Below are 18,390 nucleotides of genomic sequence, written 5' to 3'. Positions count from 1 at the left end.
CAGTAGAGAATAGGACAGACAGCAGAATACATCAGACACTAGAAAGGCAATATGTCAATTAATGGAAGGGAAACTGGTGTGATACAGCAATCTGTATATGGGGTGGGGGCGGGAGTTCGTAATCCACTTGAATCAAACCGTGTAATATGATGTATTAAGAACCATGTAGTGTTATGAACGACCAATAAAAAAAAATAAAATAAAAAAAAAAAAGTTTTTTTTTTTCAACAAATGGTTCTGAAAATTTTGACTATGATACACAAAAGAATGAAGTTGGACTCTCACTTTAAGGCCATATAAAAAAATTAATCCAAAATAGACCCATGATGTAAATGTAAGACCTAAAACTAAAAAATTCTTAAAGATATAGGGCAAAAGTTTTATGACATTGGGTTTGGCAATGATTTCTTGGAAACACACAGGCAACATAAGAAAAAATAGAGTTGTCTTGTGCATCAAAAGACACTATTTAGCCAGATGCAGTGATGTGTGCCTATAATCATAGCTATTTGGGAGGCTGAGGCAGGAGGATTGCTTGAGTCCATTAATCTGAGGCCAGTAATGTAGTGAGACCCCATTTTTTTCTCTCTGACACAAACACACACTATCAAATCACAGGATAAGAGGAAATATTTGCAAGTCATCTATCTGATAAGGAATATCTAAAATACATACATAAAAACTCCTAAAACTCATCAACAAAAACCTGTTACCCAATATAAAAATGGACAAACAGAAAGACAAATCTGTATGATTCCACTTATAAGAGGTAATAAAGGGCTGGGGATGTGGCTCAAGCAGTATCGCGCTCGCCTGACATGCGTGCGGCCCGGGTTCGATCCTCAGCACCACAAACAAAGATGTTGTGTCCGCCGAAAAACTAAAAAATAAATATTAAAATTCTCTCTCTCCCTCTAAAAAAAAAAAAAAATAGGTAATTAAAAGAGTAAAAATTTAAAACACAGAAAATAGAACAGTGGTTGCCAGGGGCTGGGGAGAGAGAATAGGGAGTTATTGTTTTAATTTGGAGTTTCAAAGTTTGCAAATGAGAGTTCTGAAGATAGATGGTAGTATAACAATATGAATGTACTTTATATCAATAAACTGAATACTTAAAAATGGTTAAAGTTAGCAGGGCACTGTCGCGCACTTTTATAATCCCAGAGACTTAGGTTGAGGCAGGAAGATTGAAGCTGGAGGTTAGTTGCAGCAACTTAGTGAGACGGTTTCAAAATAGAAAGAAAGGTGCTGGGAATGTAGATCAGTAGTAAGGCACCTCTGAATTTAATCCCTAGTACCCCTCCAAAAAACAAAAACAAAAACAAAAAAATCTAAGGTAGTAAATATTTTCAGTGGTGCTGGAAATAGAACCCAGGGCCTTGTAAATGGAGGTAAGTGCTCTGCCACTAACCTGTATCCACAACCCAATATGTAAATTTTATGTGCATTTTACCATTTTTAAAAATTAGGAGCTAGTCATGATGGTGCACACCTGTAATCCCAGATACTCAGGAGGCTGAGGCAGGAGGATGGCAAGTTCTAGCTTCAGCAACTTAGGGAGACCTTGTCTCAAAATAAAAAGGGCTGAGTGTGCAGCTCAATGGTAAAGCATCTCTGGGTTTGATCCCCAATAACATACACACACAAAAAAAAAATGGGGGGAAAAATGTTACAGGATATCTGAGTTTTCGATTATATTCTCAACACTTACTGATTTTCTAAAATTTATATTTTCCTTTCTACATCTAGATTTTTCTTTTAGAAACATGTTTTTAAACATGTCAATTTAAATGAAATAAAATAGAATAAAATAAAATACCACTGATAGAGGATAGCAAATTGAAACAGTAACCGTTTCTTCAAAATTATTATTATTTTTTTTTTTAAAAGAGAGAGTGAGAGAGGAGAGAGGGGAGAGAGAGAGGATTTATTTATTTATTTATTTATTTATTTTAAGTTCTCGGCGGACACAACATCTTTGTTGGTATGTGGTGCTGAGGATCGAACCCGGGCAGCATGCATGCCAGGCGAGCGCGATACCGCTTGAGCCACATCCCTAGCCCTCTTCAAAATTATTTAAACCTCACACTTTCTTAGCCTTAAAGTTAGATGTCACAAACCTTAGGAAATACACAATATTGTCTTCCCTCTCCCCTTTCCCCCAGCCTAACTGTTTTACAGAAAATAAACCAGAATGGAAAGACTAAGTAACACTGGGGCTTCTTAAATGAGTTAAAATATTTAAAGTACCTCTGTAATAAGCATTCAGAAAATGTTAATAGTTCCCTAGATGATATTTTTTTAAGTCTTGGTAGAGGCATTTTTCCAAACTTAAAAAAATTGTTTGTAAGCCATATATGGTGGCACATGCCTGTAATCCCAGTGGCTTGGAGGCTGAGGCAGGAGGACTGCTAAATTCAAAGCCAGCCTCAGCAACTTAGCAAGACCCTTCTCAAAAAAAAAAAAAAAAAAAAAAAAAAAAAAAACAGGCTTGGATGTGGTTCAGTGGTTAAGCACCCCTGGGTTAAATCCCTGGTACAAAAAATAATAATAATAAATAAAAAGGTTATAATCTTATCATGGAAAAGGATGATCCAAGAGAAAACAGAACAAATAAGATGGAGCAATCCTTTATTTTATACACTTTGAAGTTTTCAGTAAACAATCTTTCAATGGAAAAGAGAACATGAAACATCAGCCTCTTGCCATCAGCAGCTGCTCTGCTCAGGGCCTAGGATCCGCCTTGCCCAAGTGGTGAGGTGGAGGGGTGTAGTTCCCTTCCTTTATTAGCTTATCCCGCTGCTTCTTGATGGTATTCACACGTTTCATCTGTCAAAGGAAAAAAGCATTTAAAGTAGAGGAAAAGTTGTATCAGAAAGCGAGGTCTGGAGAAACCAAGTTAGTATTTTGTTTCATTTTTAAATTCTGTAAGGTTTTTCATCCTCTGAAGGAACTTTAAGACAAAGTCCATCATTTTATTTTTACTGTGCTAGGAATGGAAATCCCCCACACATGCTAGGCAAGAGGATCACAAGTTCAAGGATGGCAGGGGCAACTTAGCAAGACCTGCCCTCAAAAAAGGGCTTGGGGGTGGGGTGGGGTGCTGGGTTCAATCCTCAGCACTACATAAAAATAAAATGATTTTGTCCATGTACAACTAAAAATACTTTAAAAGAAAAAAGAGGGGAGGGCTGGGATTGTGGCTCAGTAGTAAAGTGCTTGCCTAGCATGCGTGAAGCACTAGGTTCGATCCCCAGCACCACACAAAAATAAACAAATGAAATTTAAAAAAAGAGGGCTGGGGATATAGCTCAGTTGGTAGAGTGCTTGCCTCACATGCACAAGGCCCTGGGTTCAATCCCCAGCACCTTAAAAATAAATAAACAAACAAATAAGATTTAAAAAAGAATAATAAAAAAAAAAGGCTGGGTATATAACTCAGTGATAGAGCACTTGCTTAGCATATGCTAGATCCTGGGTTCAATTCCCAGTACTGTAAAAATGAATAACATAAAATAAAAAATGAAAAAGGGCTGGGATATAGCTCAGTAGTAGAGTGCTTACCCAGCATACAAGAGGCCCAGGGTTTAATCCCCAGGAACTGGGTGCAGTAGCACACACTTTAATTCTAGTGACTGAGGAGGCTCAGGAAAGAGGATTCCAAGTTTGAGGCTAACTTCAATAGTTTAGGAGGCCCTGTCTCAAAATAAGAAAATGGGATGGGGTGGGGGGCTGTGGATATAGCTCAGTTGGTAGAGTGCTTGCCCTGTATGCATAAGGCCCTGGGTTCAATCCGAAGCACTACAGAAAAAAAGAAAAAGGAAAAGAAAAGAAATAAAACAGGGGCTGGGGATGTGGCTCAGTGGTTAAGCGTCCCTGGGTTCAATCCCAGGTTCAAAAAGCAAAAACAAAAATTCAGTAAGGTACAAAGAAAGAAACAGTCAATATGAGGTCTCTTTTTAGGTAAAAAAATAAAGGCTTGGAAAGTGCTTGGCCACCTTTGAGCCCTGAGTTCTATTCCATTCTCTGATGGGCCACTGGTTTCTTCCCAATAAATCAAAGCCTAGCCACAACAATGATATGTTTGGCCCATGGTTTCTGTAACATGGAAAGTATACTTACCAATCCTGAGGCATTCCTCTGATCAAAGCCCTTCAATGGCTTCTCCTCATAATGGCTTCCAAGGACCTCTCTGACTTTATCTTGTAATATCCTTCTCTATTCCAGCTCAGGGACCTTTGCACTTACTGTTTCCTCTGCCCAGAACATTCTTCCCTCATATCCATGTGGCTTTCTTAAATTCTTTGCCTACATCTTCAAATGCTGAGAGCTCTTCTTTGACTAACCTAATATTTGCTTTATAATAATTTTGTTTTTAGTTGTAGATGAGCATCTTATGTGGTGCTCAGGATCAAACCAAGTGCCTCACAGGTGCCAGGCAAGTGCTCTACCACTGAGCCACAACCCCAGCCCTGTTTTATTTATTTATTTTTGTACCAGAAATTGAACCCAAAGGGTGCTTAACAATTGAGACACATCCCCAGCCCTTCTTATTTTTTATTTTGAGAAAGGGTCTTGGTAGGTTGCTTAGCACCTCACTAAATTGCTGAGGTTAGCTTTGAACCTGCAATCCTCCTGCCTTAGCCTCCCAAGCCGCTAGGATTACAGGCATGTACCACCACACCACTGTACCCTAAGGGCTATTCGGAGTAGCATCCATTTAGCTCCCACGCTAACACTCTCTATCCTACTCCTAGTTTACTTTCCCCATCACACTTACCACCTGACACATCATATTTTGTTTGTCAATTTTCTTCTAATCGCACTAGAATAAAAACTCATGAAGTCAGAGACTTTTGCTATTTTGCTAATTTCGATATTCCTACTGCCTAGAATAGTTCATAACATAATAGGTGTTCCAATTAATATTATCTTTAAATTAATGACTATCTTTTACCAAAGGCACAAAGTTAGCATATTTAGCTAAAATCTTATCAACTTTAAAGAAGTAATATGGGGTGGGACTGTGGTTGTGGCTCAGTGGTAGTGCTTGCCTAGCACATATGAGGTACTGGGTTCAATACTCAGCACCATATAAAAAACAAAATAAATAAAATAAAGGTATAGTGTCCATCTACAACTAAAAAAAAAAAATAAAATAAAAGAAGTAACATGGATATAACTTTGGTAGGAAGAAACTCTAAGTTAACCAAAATAGTGATATAAATATTAACAATTTTAAATGGACTATATTCTTTTTCTTATTTTCCCTAGTACTGGGTTTAGCCCAGGTATGTTAAACAGCAACACCCCAGTGTTCTTTATTTTTTTGAGATAGTGTCTTGCAAAATTGCTGAAGCTGGCCTCCAACTTGTGATCCTATTGCCTCAGCCTCTAGAGTGCCTAGGATTCTGAACATGTGCCACCTGGCTAGGTTTAACAGACTACTTTCTTACCATTTCTCTCAAAAGCATTTCTTTTTTTAAATTTTTTTTTTATATTTATTTTTAGTTTTTAGGTGGACACAATATCTTTATTTTATTTTTACGTGGTGCTGAGAATCAAACTCAGTGCCCCAAGCATGCCAGGCAAGCACGCTACCACTTGAGCCACATCCCAAGCCCCTCTCAAGAGCATTTCTGAACGAGTCTCCCAACAGAACAAGTCATGGTTGACAATACCATATATCAAATCTTTCTGAGCAAGAAGCAATAACCACTGAATGGGGCTGAGGAAATAGTGGTAAAGTGCATGCTTAACATGCACAAGGCCTGGGTTCAATCCCTAGCACCAACAAACAAACAAGGAAAAACAATTAAAAAATGACACTTAGTGTTGTAGATAAGGACAGTCTCTAGAATAGCCTTACCAGGCTGAAATCCCAAGTCTATCCCACTTACTAGCTCTAAGAGTTCAGGCAATGTCCTTAATTTTTCCTTGTCTTAATTAATTAATTAATTAATTAATTTTAGGTGCCAGGGCTTTGCAGATGGTATGTTAAGTGCTTTACCACTGAACTACAACCCTATCCCCTCTCAAATTTTAAACTTATAATAAAAAAAATAATAGTAACTCATCTCACAGGATTATTTTGAGAAACAAATGCATTATTATATACTAAGAACTTTTAACAAAATATTTTTAGATGTAGATGGACACAAAACATTATTTAATTTGGTGCTGAGGATCAAACCTAGTGCCTCACATAAGCAAGTGCTTTTACCACTGAACCACAACCCCAGCCCTGCTAAGAACTTTTTAACAATGCTTGATTCTTTTTTTTTTTTTTTTAAAGAGAGAGTGAGAGAGGAGAGAGAATTTTTAATATGTATTTTTCAGTTGGCGGACACAACATCTTTGTTGGTATGTGGTGCTGAGGATCGAACCCAGGCCGCACACATGCCAGGCGAGCGCGCTACCACTTGAGCCACATCCCCAGCCCAACAATGCTTGATTCTAATTCCCTGATTTACTAATTTCTTTGCCTATAGGAAGTTATTCAGTCATTTAGCAACACCTGTAACATGGTAACTTATCTATTCATAAACTATAAGTTTAGGAGTGAGTTTGGAGGCAGCTCCAATTTCCCCTTATAAGAAAACTAAGACAAAGAAGAGGACTTGCTCAATGTCATGAAACTAGCGGTAGCAAAACCAGCACCAGAATCTGGCTCTCTAACTCCCAATCTGATGTTCTTTCCACCTCACACACTACCTCCTTCTGATACAAATTTTTGAAGATTTCCCCAGCCCTTTGAAGATTATGTAAACATCTGGATCTGAACAATAAATAAATGGGTTAGAAGAAAAAAAGTTAGAGGACATGCTGTGAACTAAATGGCTATAAAGTGGCCACAATCTACCCATCGTCCCTGGGTAATACTAAACTATTAACTAATGAATGACTGGATTCCGGGAGAGATCAATATAAGAACACTACCTGATACTTCCTCATTCCTTCCAAGTTTAGCTTCCTATTATCCAAATGTCAATAGCAGATGTTAACAGATAAGAACTTCAAATTATTTTTTGGCAGGGGTGCCAGGGTGGTACTGGGGATTGAACTCAGGGGCACTCAACCACTAAGCCACATCCCCAGCCCTTTTTTTGTATTTTATTTAGAGACAAGGTCTCACTGAGTTGCTTAGTCCTTGCTGAGGCTGGCTTTGAACTCACTATCCTCCTGTCTCAGCCTCCCGAATCGCTGGGATTATAGGTGTGTGCCATCGCACCCAGCCAAGAACTTTAAATTGATCCAGTTTGCTGCAAATTTAACTAAAAATTTAACTCCCTGAACCCCAAGAATTTGTAAGTAATAGAAACATTTCTATGGGCTGGAGATATAGCTTAGTGGCAGAATGCTTGCATGGCATGCATGAGACCCTGGGTTCAAACCTTAGTACCACATGAAGAATTAAAAGTTGTTTAAATATGTTAAAAAAGAATGTTAAAAGTTTTTTTTTTTCTATATGGATCCAGGCTTGGCACCATACTCTGGGACTATGGGCTAAGGAAGGAGGATCACTTAAGTCCAGGAGCTGGAGACCAGCCTGGGCAATGTGGCAAGATACTATCTTAAAAGGGGGAAAAAAAAAAAATCTATTTGTTATATCTGAAGCACAGAAATAGGCAAAATTAAAGCCCAAACCAAGAGATTTCTTCTCTATGGGAAAATAGGTCCCTTTATGTTATAAAACTCATTCAACTCTTGAGGAGGTGGGCACTGTGCTGCTAAGATCTTTTTTACTCTGCATCTTTGGTCAACAATCTCTTTAACACTTCCATCTTCCCTAAAGTATGAACGAATTAAGACTGCTATATGAGGGGCTTGGGATGTGGCTCAAGCGGTAGCGCGCTCGCCTGGCATGTGTGTGGCCCAGGTTTGATCCTCAGCACCGCATACCAACAAAGATGTTGTGTCCGCCGAGAACTAAAAATAAATAAATAAAAATACAAAAAAAAAAAAAAAAAAAGACTGCTATATGATGTTCATTCTAACAGATCTGCAGGATATAAGCTCTTCTCGATGAGTGTTTAATGAATTTAAAATATTTTTTGCCCAGAGATTTTCAAGGACAGTTAAAACACCCAAAGCTACTTGGTATTTTCTGCTTTATAGCCTACTGAAAAAAAATGTACACACATATAATTTCTAACCTGGTGGCTACAGCAGGGAAAATTTGGGAGAAGGTGAAGAAGAACACTAAGGAAGAATGGGCCTCCTCAGATCTGAAGGCACTTGGTCTCTCAGTAGCCCCAGTCCCAAGACCAATTAAAAACACTTTAAAAATAGCCCCAAAGAAATAAGCAAGTCATTCAACTCCCATCTCCACCATTTCCTCACCGTTTTCAGCCGAAGCAAACATTCTACAAAATCTTCATATTCTATCTTGCACTCTTTCTGGGCGCGGATATTACCAATTCCATGTGCACACTCTATCCATTCTTTTTCAAAAGCGTGGCATCGAGAAGGAATCTTGTAGGGCTGTTCAGCACTTTGGATTGTTAGATGACGGTCTAAGTTAATGCCCAACCTTTTCTGCACATCAAAGAAAGGCATGGCTGTAATGGAAAATAAATAATAATAATAATAATGCCAAAAGAATACAATCAAATGAGACATTACCAAGGAAAAAATGAGATAATCATGATAAGTATCCTCTAGAATGCTGTATTCTCCAAATTTCTTCTCAACGAACTTTTTCATTAGATAGATTCTCCCATTTTATGGTAGGTGAGCAATTTTTGTACTTACACAAAACTCAAGGAAAACAGAACTAGAATTAAAAAACAATGCTAAAAACTCCTCTGTATATTAAGGACATTTTTGTCAAAAGTTCAAAAACTTTCATATTTTGAGTGAATAATACCAGGTATTTGAAATAGATCTGAAGAAAACTGAAAAGAACAAAAAAGATACAAACACAGAATACTTCTTTACATTGTTCTTTTTCCTTTTTCTGTATGAAGATTGAATCCAGGGGCACTTTACCACTGAGCTACATCTCCCCAGTCCTTTCTTTTTTTTTCTTTTTTTTTTTTAGAGAGAGAGAGAGAGAGAAAATATTTTTAATATTTATTTTTTAGTTCTAGGCGGACACAACATCTTTGTTTGTATGTGGTGCTGAGGATCAAACCCGGGCCTCGCATGCCAGGTGAGCACGCTACCACTTGAGCCACATCCCCAGCCGTTTCTAATTTTAATTTTGGACAGTCTTACTAAGTTGCTGAAACTGGCCTCAAACTTGTGATCCTCCTGCCTCAATTTGCCAGAAAGCTGAGATTACAGGTGTATGTCAGAGTGAGAAGTTTCTTTACATTTTTTCTGTCCATTCTTTCCATGTCAACTTGGGCGACACATTTCCTGAGAAACCCTCCTGAATCTGGTGTCCCTCCTCTGTTATATAGCATTCTCAATTTCCAAGAAGTACTTTGCACAGTACTATATAACAGATTTTACTTGTATCTCTCTCCTACTGGATAAAAAATGCTTTGAGGGCAGGGGCTTGGTAACTGCTGAAAAAAATGAATTTACAATAACTGAAGCAGGGCATGGTGATGATGACTGTAATTCCAGTGACTTGGGAGCAGGAGGCAGGAAGACAGCAAATTTGAGGACAGGGGCTGGGGATGTGGCTCAAGCGGTAATGCGCTCGCCTGGCATGCTTGGGGCGCTGGGTTCGATCCTCAGCACCACATAAAAATAAAATAAAGATGTGTCCACCGAAAACTAAAAAATAAATATTAAAAAAAATTGAGGACAGCCTGGGAAACTAAGCAAGACCCTGTCTCAAAATAATATAAAAAGGGCTGGGGATGTAGCTTAGTGGTAGAGCATACCTGGGTTCAAACCCCAGTACTGCAAAAAACAAAAACAAAACAAGACAAAAAAAAAAAGAAAGAAAACCCCACACATTTACAAGCCAAAAACACTTAAATGTGCAAATAATAAAGAAATGGGTAATTAATTTCTGGTATTCAGTAGAATAAATGAGACATTGGGAGAAGAGAATATACATATCAAATACCTTATACTGTTAAATAAAGACGAAGAGACAAAGACACACATTATAATAAAACACCATTGTAATTGTGTATACAAAGTAGATTTACTGGTGAATTTAATTTCTAAAGTTTCATCCTGTTCTTTCCTGAATAATTTATTTCCAGGCACTGAGAAGGGGGAAAGCAGTGCTCAACGTGTGCACTAGAGAGACACTGGGAACTAGAAACCCACTGCAAGAAACAGAGTGGTTCAGAGGTCAGAGTTTTTGAGGAAGCAGCTGAGGATTCCCTGAGACTTGAAAATGCCTTTGAGACGGGCTGAGTTCGCCAAGTGAAGATCGGTGGACACACTACTCCAGTCCAGCAACAGAATGCGTTCCAGCGTGCGTGCTGGGCATGTTTGGGGACACTGAGGCCCCGGAGAGGGTGAAGCACAGAATGCACGACGGGAAAAATGAAATGAACGAGGCTGGAGGGGCCAAAACCACGCAGGGGCTTGATGGCGGAGATAAGGAGCGTGGATTTCAGTTAAGGAACAGAAGGCCAGAGCATTAATCCGGCAAAAGCTAAATCAACCTGGAAAGACAGCTGAGCGAGGTGCGGTCTCCAGGAGAGGAGGTCACGGGATGTGCCAGGGAGCAGGCGCAGAGCTCGGGCCTGGGAGAAGGGGACACCCAAACCATGAGGGAATTCGTCCAAGACAGAAGGAAGCTCATTCACTGCCATGCAGACATAAGCAACTCCTACCTTCCCACCGCCGTGTCCTTGTCCCCTCCCGGGCCCTCGCTTCAGGACGTCCGGCTAGCGACGCACACGCCTGCCGTAAAGGATGCCCGCAGCGCGACGTTTGCAGTTAGACGCCGGGAGCCGACTTTCCCTCTGCAGTCTCGCCCCGGAAACCACAGAAACCTAGCCCATCAATCTGCGCCCGGGTGCCTTTCTGCCTGGACCTCTGGAGACACTGACTGTGGATACACTGACCTGCCCTGAGCCACCGCTCTGGAGAAGGCTTAGCTGTTAGTGCCTTCTTTCTGTCTCCTAGCATAGGACAAGCACTCCCACGGTAGCGCTGATCGGTGAGCGATTTGACTTGGAGCCACCTGTGAAGAACACTGTTCTAGCCCCCAAACCCGTTAAACCCGTGGACTGTGAACCCAGATCACTGAGGGGCAAATTCTGGCAATGCCGCTGTGTGACCCGGAACGATTTCCTAATCTCGCCCGCCCTCAGTTTCCTCTTTTGTTATAAATAATAGTAATCTGTCCGGCCTGTGGTGCGCTGTAATCCCAGTGACTCAGGAATCTGAGGCAGGAGGCTCACAAAAGTCAAGGGCCAGCCTTGGCGTGACCCTGTTTCAATATAAAAAATAAAGGGGCTGGGGTTGTGGCTCAGTGGTAGAGCGCTTGCTTAGCATGTGTGAGACACTGGGTTTGATTCTCAGCATCGTATATAAATAAATAAATTTGTTCAACAACTAAAAAAAAAATTTTTTAAATAAAAATAAAAGAGGCTAAGAATGTGGATCAGTAGTTAAGCGCCCCTCCGTTCAATTCTCATACCAGTATGATGATGATGATGATGATGATGATGATGATGATAAAGCCTACAGAGTAGGATTGTTATAGGGACTAAATTTAAGTTATTATAATTTAGCAGGGCAATGGCTGCCACTTGGAAAGCACTGTAAGCCAGTCACAGTTCTTTGATGTCTCAGCTTCTAAAATTTTGCAGATGGACTGGTAACATGTCTCCCTCTGCTCCAGAAGCTACAGTGATTCTCTTTGATTGTGTCAGAGCCTCCTAAGTGTGTGCAATAGGATATACAATTTACATATAAATAATTTGTAAACAAGTATTTATTGGGAGTTTGGGCTGAAATTTTTTTCCCCTTAAATGGTGTGCTATCAAAAACATTTACAGAAGTCAGCCTTCCCAACTTCCCAGCCTCATTGTCCAAAATCCCCTGCCTAATATTCTGAATAAGAGCTTGCTGTTTCAACAATTCAGGTAAAGTCTTGCAGTTTGGTTTCTTAGCCTTTTGATTTTGTTCCCTGGAGCAACAGCATTTTCTTCCTATCTCCACTTCTCATACTCAATTCCTGTTTTGCTTCTGGACTTCTGCACAGGTTTTTTCCCCCAAAATGGAATAACTGTGACCAAAGCTAAGGATCACCCATCCTGGAGAAATTCCTAAGATGCACAACTTACTGGTTTCATTTGACCATTCCAGCTCTCCAATATCCCATCACATATGGTTCACATGAAAATCAGGTATAATCCAACTAGAATTTCCTGAGCACCTAATATATGTCCAGCAGAATACTGGAAGATTATGTATTTGGTAACTCATGGACCTTGCTCACAAAGTACTATTGGCAAAGTATTGATCATCACCCTTTCCAGTTACTCACTATCTTTCTTTCTTTCTTTCTCCCCCTCCTTTTGTTTAGTGGTGCTAGGGATTAAACCCAGGGCCTGACATGGTAGGCAAATGCTCTACTATGAAGCTATACCCACAGCCCTCCCCACTTTGTTGTTCTTTGATGATATCTTCCTGGCCACTTAGGCATGAAAAATCCCTAGAGTTTTATATCAATATTCCTTCAACAGGTTTCCAACCTATTCCTTATTTTCTGACTCCCAAATTTTGCATTCAATCTGTTTTGCATGATCAGTCATTCTAAAATAGATTTATTTTATCACTCCTCAGAAATACCATCTAGAAATAGTACAATGATGGGCATTTCAAACATTTCCAGGCCCAAACAGGACTCAGTATAAGAAAATGACAACAAAAGCACATGGTAAATGACAATCAATACTTCACCTCAGTTTAAGGGATGGAAGGGATAGTGGGAAATGTGATAAACTGGAGGCCATATATTTTGTTTAAAGGCACAACAGATACACAGCTCCAGCTTATTAATTATGAAAGAATCAGGACTGTAAATTGTCAAATCTTCTGATGTTTCAAGAGAAGCTAGAAATCTTAGTGTTTAAATGTTAGGTCTCCTATTTTAAAATATGGGGAAACTTACATTTGGGGGCGGGTAATGGGGATTGAACTCAGAGACACTGGACCACTGAGCCACATCTGCAGCCCTGTTTTCTTAATATTTTATTTAGAGACAAGGTCTCACTGACTTGCTTAGCACCTCTTTTTTTTGCTGAGGCTGGCTTTGAACTCCAAAGGCTTCTTGCTCTCAGTCTTGCTGCCTTCTTATTCACTTTATGGTTGACCATTTCTTTTCTTTACATTTCCTTTTTTTGTGGTACTGAGAATTGAACCCGGGGACTCATACTTGCTAGGCAAGCATTGTACCACTGAGCCACATTCCCCAAGCCCCTGACCATTTCTTTTTTAAATCTCAAATATGATTATCTAAAAAATACTTTTAAAACTCTGACCACGCCATGATCCTTACTGGGCTCTTGGGTTGTAGATGCAATCAGCATGCTATAGCAAGTGATCTTTCTGTTATAAAAAGATGAACTAGGGCAGGGGTGTAGCTCAGTGGTAGAGCAGCTGCCTAACCTGCCAAGGTCCTGAGCAGCACAAAAGAGGAAGAAACACAAAAGTAGGGGGCCATTCATTCTGCGGGTGCTGTGTGGTGTCCATACATTTAAAAAAGCTCAAAATCTTGAATTTGACGTTCCAGACTCTTCATGACTTGGTTTCTTTCCACTTCTAAATCCTCAAATCCACTGTTTGCCATACCTACTCAAACTTGTGTCCTCAGCCATCCAGAATTGCTGTTTCCAAGTTTTCTAGGAGCAGTTTCTTCTACCTGGGATGATCCTATCACTTCTAGCACGCTTCCTTCCCACTATCTTCAGGCGTATACCTAATCCATTCATACGGTTTATCTTGCCATTTTCTGGCAAAAACTTCCCGAATTTTTGAGACTCCGTAAACTTCCATCGGAGAAAGTGTGGACACAGCTAGCCCCTCCACTGGACCATGCAAACAACCTGGCCTACAGAGGCGGCAACTCTTCCTCCACCTCCAAGGATGGAAAACTACAACTCCCAGAATCCCACGCGCGCGGTTGCTGTGGAGCTCATGGGCCGCCGGGATTTTGCTGTTAAGTCACGTAACCCGTGCGGAGAGGGGCTTGTTGGTGTTCCATTTCTCCTCGCCCCTTTTACCTGTTCTTTCAGGGCCCTCTTGCATCACGGTAGGCAAACCCCCTGCCCCGAAGTTCTTCAGTACTCCCCCGAAACACCTTTTCATGGCCTCGCCCTGCAGGTCCTTTGCTTCGTTAGAGTGTAGTTAAAGGACTTTACGCCTCTGGAGGCAAGCCCCAATGTCTCCTCTTTTCATTTCATTTTCAAGACTACGTTTTGAGACCAGGTGGAACCCGACTAGAGGGTTCGCTGCAGAGTTCCTGGGGATGTGTTCTTCCAGCAGAGCTTTGGAAGTATAATGAGGTGGGGCTTGAAGTCCTAAACGAAGTTCCCCAGGCTTTCCCCTCTAAAGAGACGGTTAGTTGATGCATGAGCACCCATGAGCACCGAGCATTGGGACATCACCAGCGGGGCGGTCTGAGTGTCCTTGGGTGTCTCTTCTCTGAACCTTTGTTCTAGATCTGCAGGGTTTCCTCATCTTGACATACTCCTTCGTCATAAGCGAGAAAACTTAAACACTACCTTTTAGAAATTTAGCTCTTGTATGGACTATTGAAGTTTTTCCTTTCATACTGTCCCCAGAAACCTATACTTGACCCATCATCTTTATCTTTCATGGTGCTCCTATTGACCTCTGCTTGGAATTAATTCCATTCTTGATAGATGCCAACTTGAGTGGTGATCAGCTTTCTGCTCCCTTCATCAAGGCAGTTACCTATTCATTAGATAAATGTTTATTGAGCACTACTGTTTGCCAAGTATTGTTCTAGGCATTAGGAATATATCACTGAACTGAATAGACAAGGTCCCTGCTCTTGTGGCACTTATATTCTTGTGAAGCAAGACAGGCAAACTAGTAAATAAGTTAACCCAAGATTTAAAGGTGAAGAAGACAAAAATGGTAATGGCAGTAACTGATGACTAAATTGGATTGTGAGACCTTTTCTGAGGTGGAGTAATTAACACAGAACTTCATCTCGGCACTTCTCATTATGCTCTTATTACATTGTATAATGCATTTATTTGTCTACATTGACTCTTTCACTATACTGAGTTCTTGGTAATAAATGAAGTATGTGGCTATGCTTCATTCATTGTATTACCTGAAACTACCCTTAACTCCCAGATCAAATAATTTTAAACCTTCTACAGGTTATCTCTGCAGCCAAAGTAAGAAGAGAAGCAGTCATTACCCCAGTGGACACAATCTAGTGGACAAAACTGTAATAAAACTCCTTGCATTGTTAAGTGTTCTGGTGTGTCTAGACAGATAGCAGGGTGCTTCTGGGGAAAGCTAGTCAGCTGCCCTGGCAGCCTCCTTTCAACTAGTTTTTTTATGACCCTGGTCTCAGGAATGCTGACTCACTAATAAGACTATCTACGGATTGGGTTGTGGCTCAGCAGTGGAACACTTGCCTAGCATATGAGAGGCTCTGGGTTTGATCCTCAGCACCACCTAAAAATAAAACATTGTGTCTAACTACAACTAAAAAATATTAAAAAAAAAGACTATAGGGCTGGGGATGTGGCTCAAGCGGTAGTGCGCCCGCCTGCCATGCGTGCGGCCCGGGTTCAATCCTCAGCACCACATACAAAGAAAGATGTTGTGTCCGCTGAAAACTAAATATATATATATATATATATATATATATATATATTCAAATTCTCTCTCTCTCTCTCTCTCTCTCTCTCTCTTAAAAAAAAAAAAAGACTATAAAACTAGCTCCAGTGAACTTATGGTGAGTATATATATATATGTCAGGTTTAGTGAACTGTCTCTGGTCTTACCAGTTGAGTTTTTGGTTTTTTTCCTTCATGTAATCATATCATTTGAGGCTCAGCCGTACAGCACTTGCCTAGCCTTGGGTTCGATCCTCAGCACCACATTAAAATATATTTTGTCCAACTACAAATAAAAAATAAATATTAAAAAAAGAGAGAGAACCTAATTAAAGTCAGGAGGCAGCTCAATATATTAAAATGAGGGGAATTAGTTTTAGGGATGGAATGTTTATCAACTTCAGGTTACCCCTGACACTGCCCTCCCCCCAACTCAGTTTACTTCAGTGAATGCTAATTGTTTCAGCTTGGTATTTCCTCCATCCCCAGATGGCATTCTTTTTTAGTTCAGAGGGTCACTCTGGTTTCCTTTATATTCCAAATGTTGCAATCCATTACTTTATCTTTCAGATTACTTTGTTTCTCTGCTCTATTCTATCCCAAACTTCACTTACTGGGTTAGGGATGGAGAATTTACAAATTCACTGTCTTTCCCCAAATGTACTAGGATCTACAGGTTACCCAGTTGTTTATTCAAACCTGTGTAGCAGTGGTATCAAATAAAGTTATTGCCGTTACCATTTTTGTCTTCTTCACCTTTAAATCTTGGGTTAACTTATTTACTAGTTTGCCTGTCTTGCTTCACAAGAATATAAGTGCCACAAGAGCAGGGACCTTGTCTATTCAGTTCAGTGATATATTCCTAATGCCTAGAACAGTACTTGGCAAACAGTAGTGCTCAATAAACATTTATCTAATGAACAGGTAACTGCCTTGATGAAGGGAGCAGAAAGCTGATCACCACTCAAGTTGGCATCTATCAAGAATGGAATTAATTCCAAGCAGAGGTCAATAGGAGCACCATGAAAGATAAAGATGATGGGCGAAGTATAGGTTTCTGGGGACAGTATGAAAGGAAAAACTTCAATAGTCCATATAAGAGCTAATTAATGCCTTTAATAAGTAAATTTAAGAGACTATGTTCTCCCACTCCTAAAAAAAGGACCAGCAGTAGCTAATAGAATTAGACTAGATTAGAAAGTGAAGGGAAGCAGATGAAACTAAGAGAAAATCTCTCTCTGAACATGTGTTATGGGGACCAGGAAGATAAGACTGGGAAGATTCTTTAAGAGCAATGTTCTTGGGGGAATTCATGTGGAGGTCAGAGTGTAAGCAGGTGTGAGTGGGTCCAGTAGAAGGAAACATGGCTGCCAAAGTGTTTGAATCCATTGGCAAGTTTGGCCTGGCCTTAGCCGTTGCAGGAGGCGTGGTGAACTCTGCCTTATATAATGTGGATGCTGGGCACAGAGCTGTCATCTTTACCGATTCCGTGGTGTACAGGACATTGTGGTAGGGGAAGGAACTCACTTTCTCATACCTTTGGTTCAGAAACCTATTATCTTTGATTGCCGCTCTTGACCACGTAATGTGCCAGTCATCACTGGAAGCAAAGATTTGCAGAATGTCAGCATCACACTGCGCATCCTTTTCAGACCTGTTGCTAGTCAGCTTCCTCGAATCTTCACTAGCATTGGAGAGGACTATGATGAATGAGTGCTGCTGTCCATCACCACAGAGATCCTCAAGTCAGTGGTGGCTCGCTTTGATGCTGGCGAACTGATCACCCAGAGAGAGCTGGTCTCCAGGCAGGTGACCTTACAGAGCGAGCAGCAACCTTTGGGCTCATCCTGGATGATGTGTCCTTGACACATCTGACCTTTGGGAAGGAGTTCACAGAAGCGGTGGAAGCCAAACAGGTGGCTTAGCAGGAAGCAGAGAGGGCCAGATTTGTGGTGGAAAAGGCTGAACAGCAAAAGAAAGCTGCCATCATCTCTGCTGAGGGTGACTCCAAGGTAGCCGAGCTGATTGCCAACTCACTGGCCACTGCAGGTGATGGCCTGATTGAGCTGCGCAAGCTGGAAGCCACCGAGGACATAGCATACCAGCTCTCACGCTCTCCGAACATCACTTACCTGCCAGCAGGGCAGTCCGTACTCTTCCAACTGCCCCAGTGAGGGTGCCCTGTCCGCACCTCCTCAGGCCACTTGGGCCACAGCCCCGATTCTGAATACCATCTTTCTTCTGCCCCTACCCCAGAAATCACTGTGAAATTTCATGATTGGCTTAAAAAGTGAAGGAAATAAAAAGTAAAATCACACACACACACACACACACAAAAAGAGCAATGTTCTTAGCCAGTTTAAAGTATCACCATGTTTAATCATTCTTCTCAATCAATGTACAGGTCTTCATTACTTCTGACTAGCCCAGACTATTAGTTTTTTTCTTTCTTTTTTTTCTTTTTGTGGTGCTGGGGATTGAACCAAGGGCCTTGTGCATGCAAGGCAAGCACTGTATCAACTGAGCTATATTCTCAGGCCAAATTGTTAGGTTCTTAATGGTCAATCTGTCAAGGGTGAAACTCCTAATAGTCAAAGCCCTTTATTATGGAGGTCCTACTTACTTCCAAACTCTCTTC

General features: G+C 40.7%; 1 protein-coding gene, 1 non-coding gene and 1 pseudogene across 2 annotated transcripts; 2 read left to right on the top strand and 1 right to left on the bottom strand.

The window, feature by feature from the left end:
* Positions 1–2,614: 2,614 nt before the first annotated feature.
* On the bottom strand, positions 2,615–10,859 carry Ndufs5 (NADH:ubiquinone oxidoreductase subunit S5). The gene is made up of 3 exons (XM_026393421.2): positions 10,752–10,859; positions 8,344–8,561; positions 2,615–2,829 (listed from the first exon to the last, which is right to left on the bottom strand). The coding sequence occupies exons 2-3, from the start codon at positions 8,557–8,559 to the stop codon at positions 2,725–2,727; spliced, it is 321 nt and encodes a 106-aa protein (XP_026249206.2). The 5' UTR covers positions 8,560–8,561; positions 10,752–10,859; the 3' UTR covers positions 2,615–2,724.
* Positions 3,300–3,373, top strand: Trnav-cac (transfer RNA valine (anticodon CAC)). The gene has a single exon. It is a non-coding gene; the product is annotated as a tRNA-Val (tRNA).
* A 6,252-nt stretch (positions 10,860–17,111) lies between the features above and the next one.
* On the top strand, positions 17,112–17,926 carry LOC113186101 (prohibitin 1 pseudogene; annotated as a pseudogene).
* The last annotated feature ends 464 nt before the right edge of the window (positions 17,927–18,390 follow it).

Source organism: Urocitellus parryii, chromosome 11 (genome assembly GCF_045843805.1).
Source record: "Urocitellus parryii isolate mUroPar1 chromosome 11, mUroPar1.hap1, whole genome shotgun sequence".
Lineage (NCBI taxonomy): Eukaryota > Metazoa > Chordata > Mammalia > Rodentia > Sciuridae > Urocitellus > Urocitellus parryii.
Note: the sequence above shows the minus strand (reverse complement) of the source record. Positions and strands in the feature narration are given on the sequence as shown.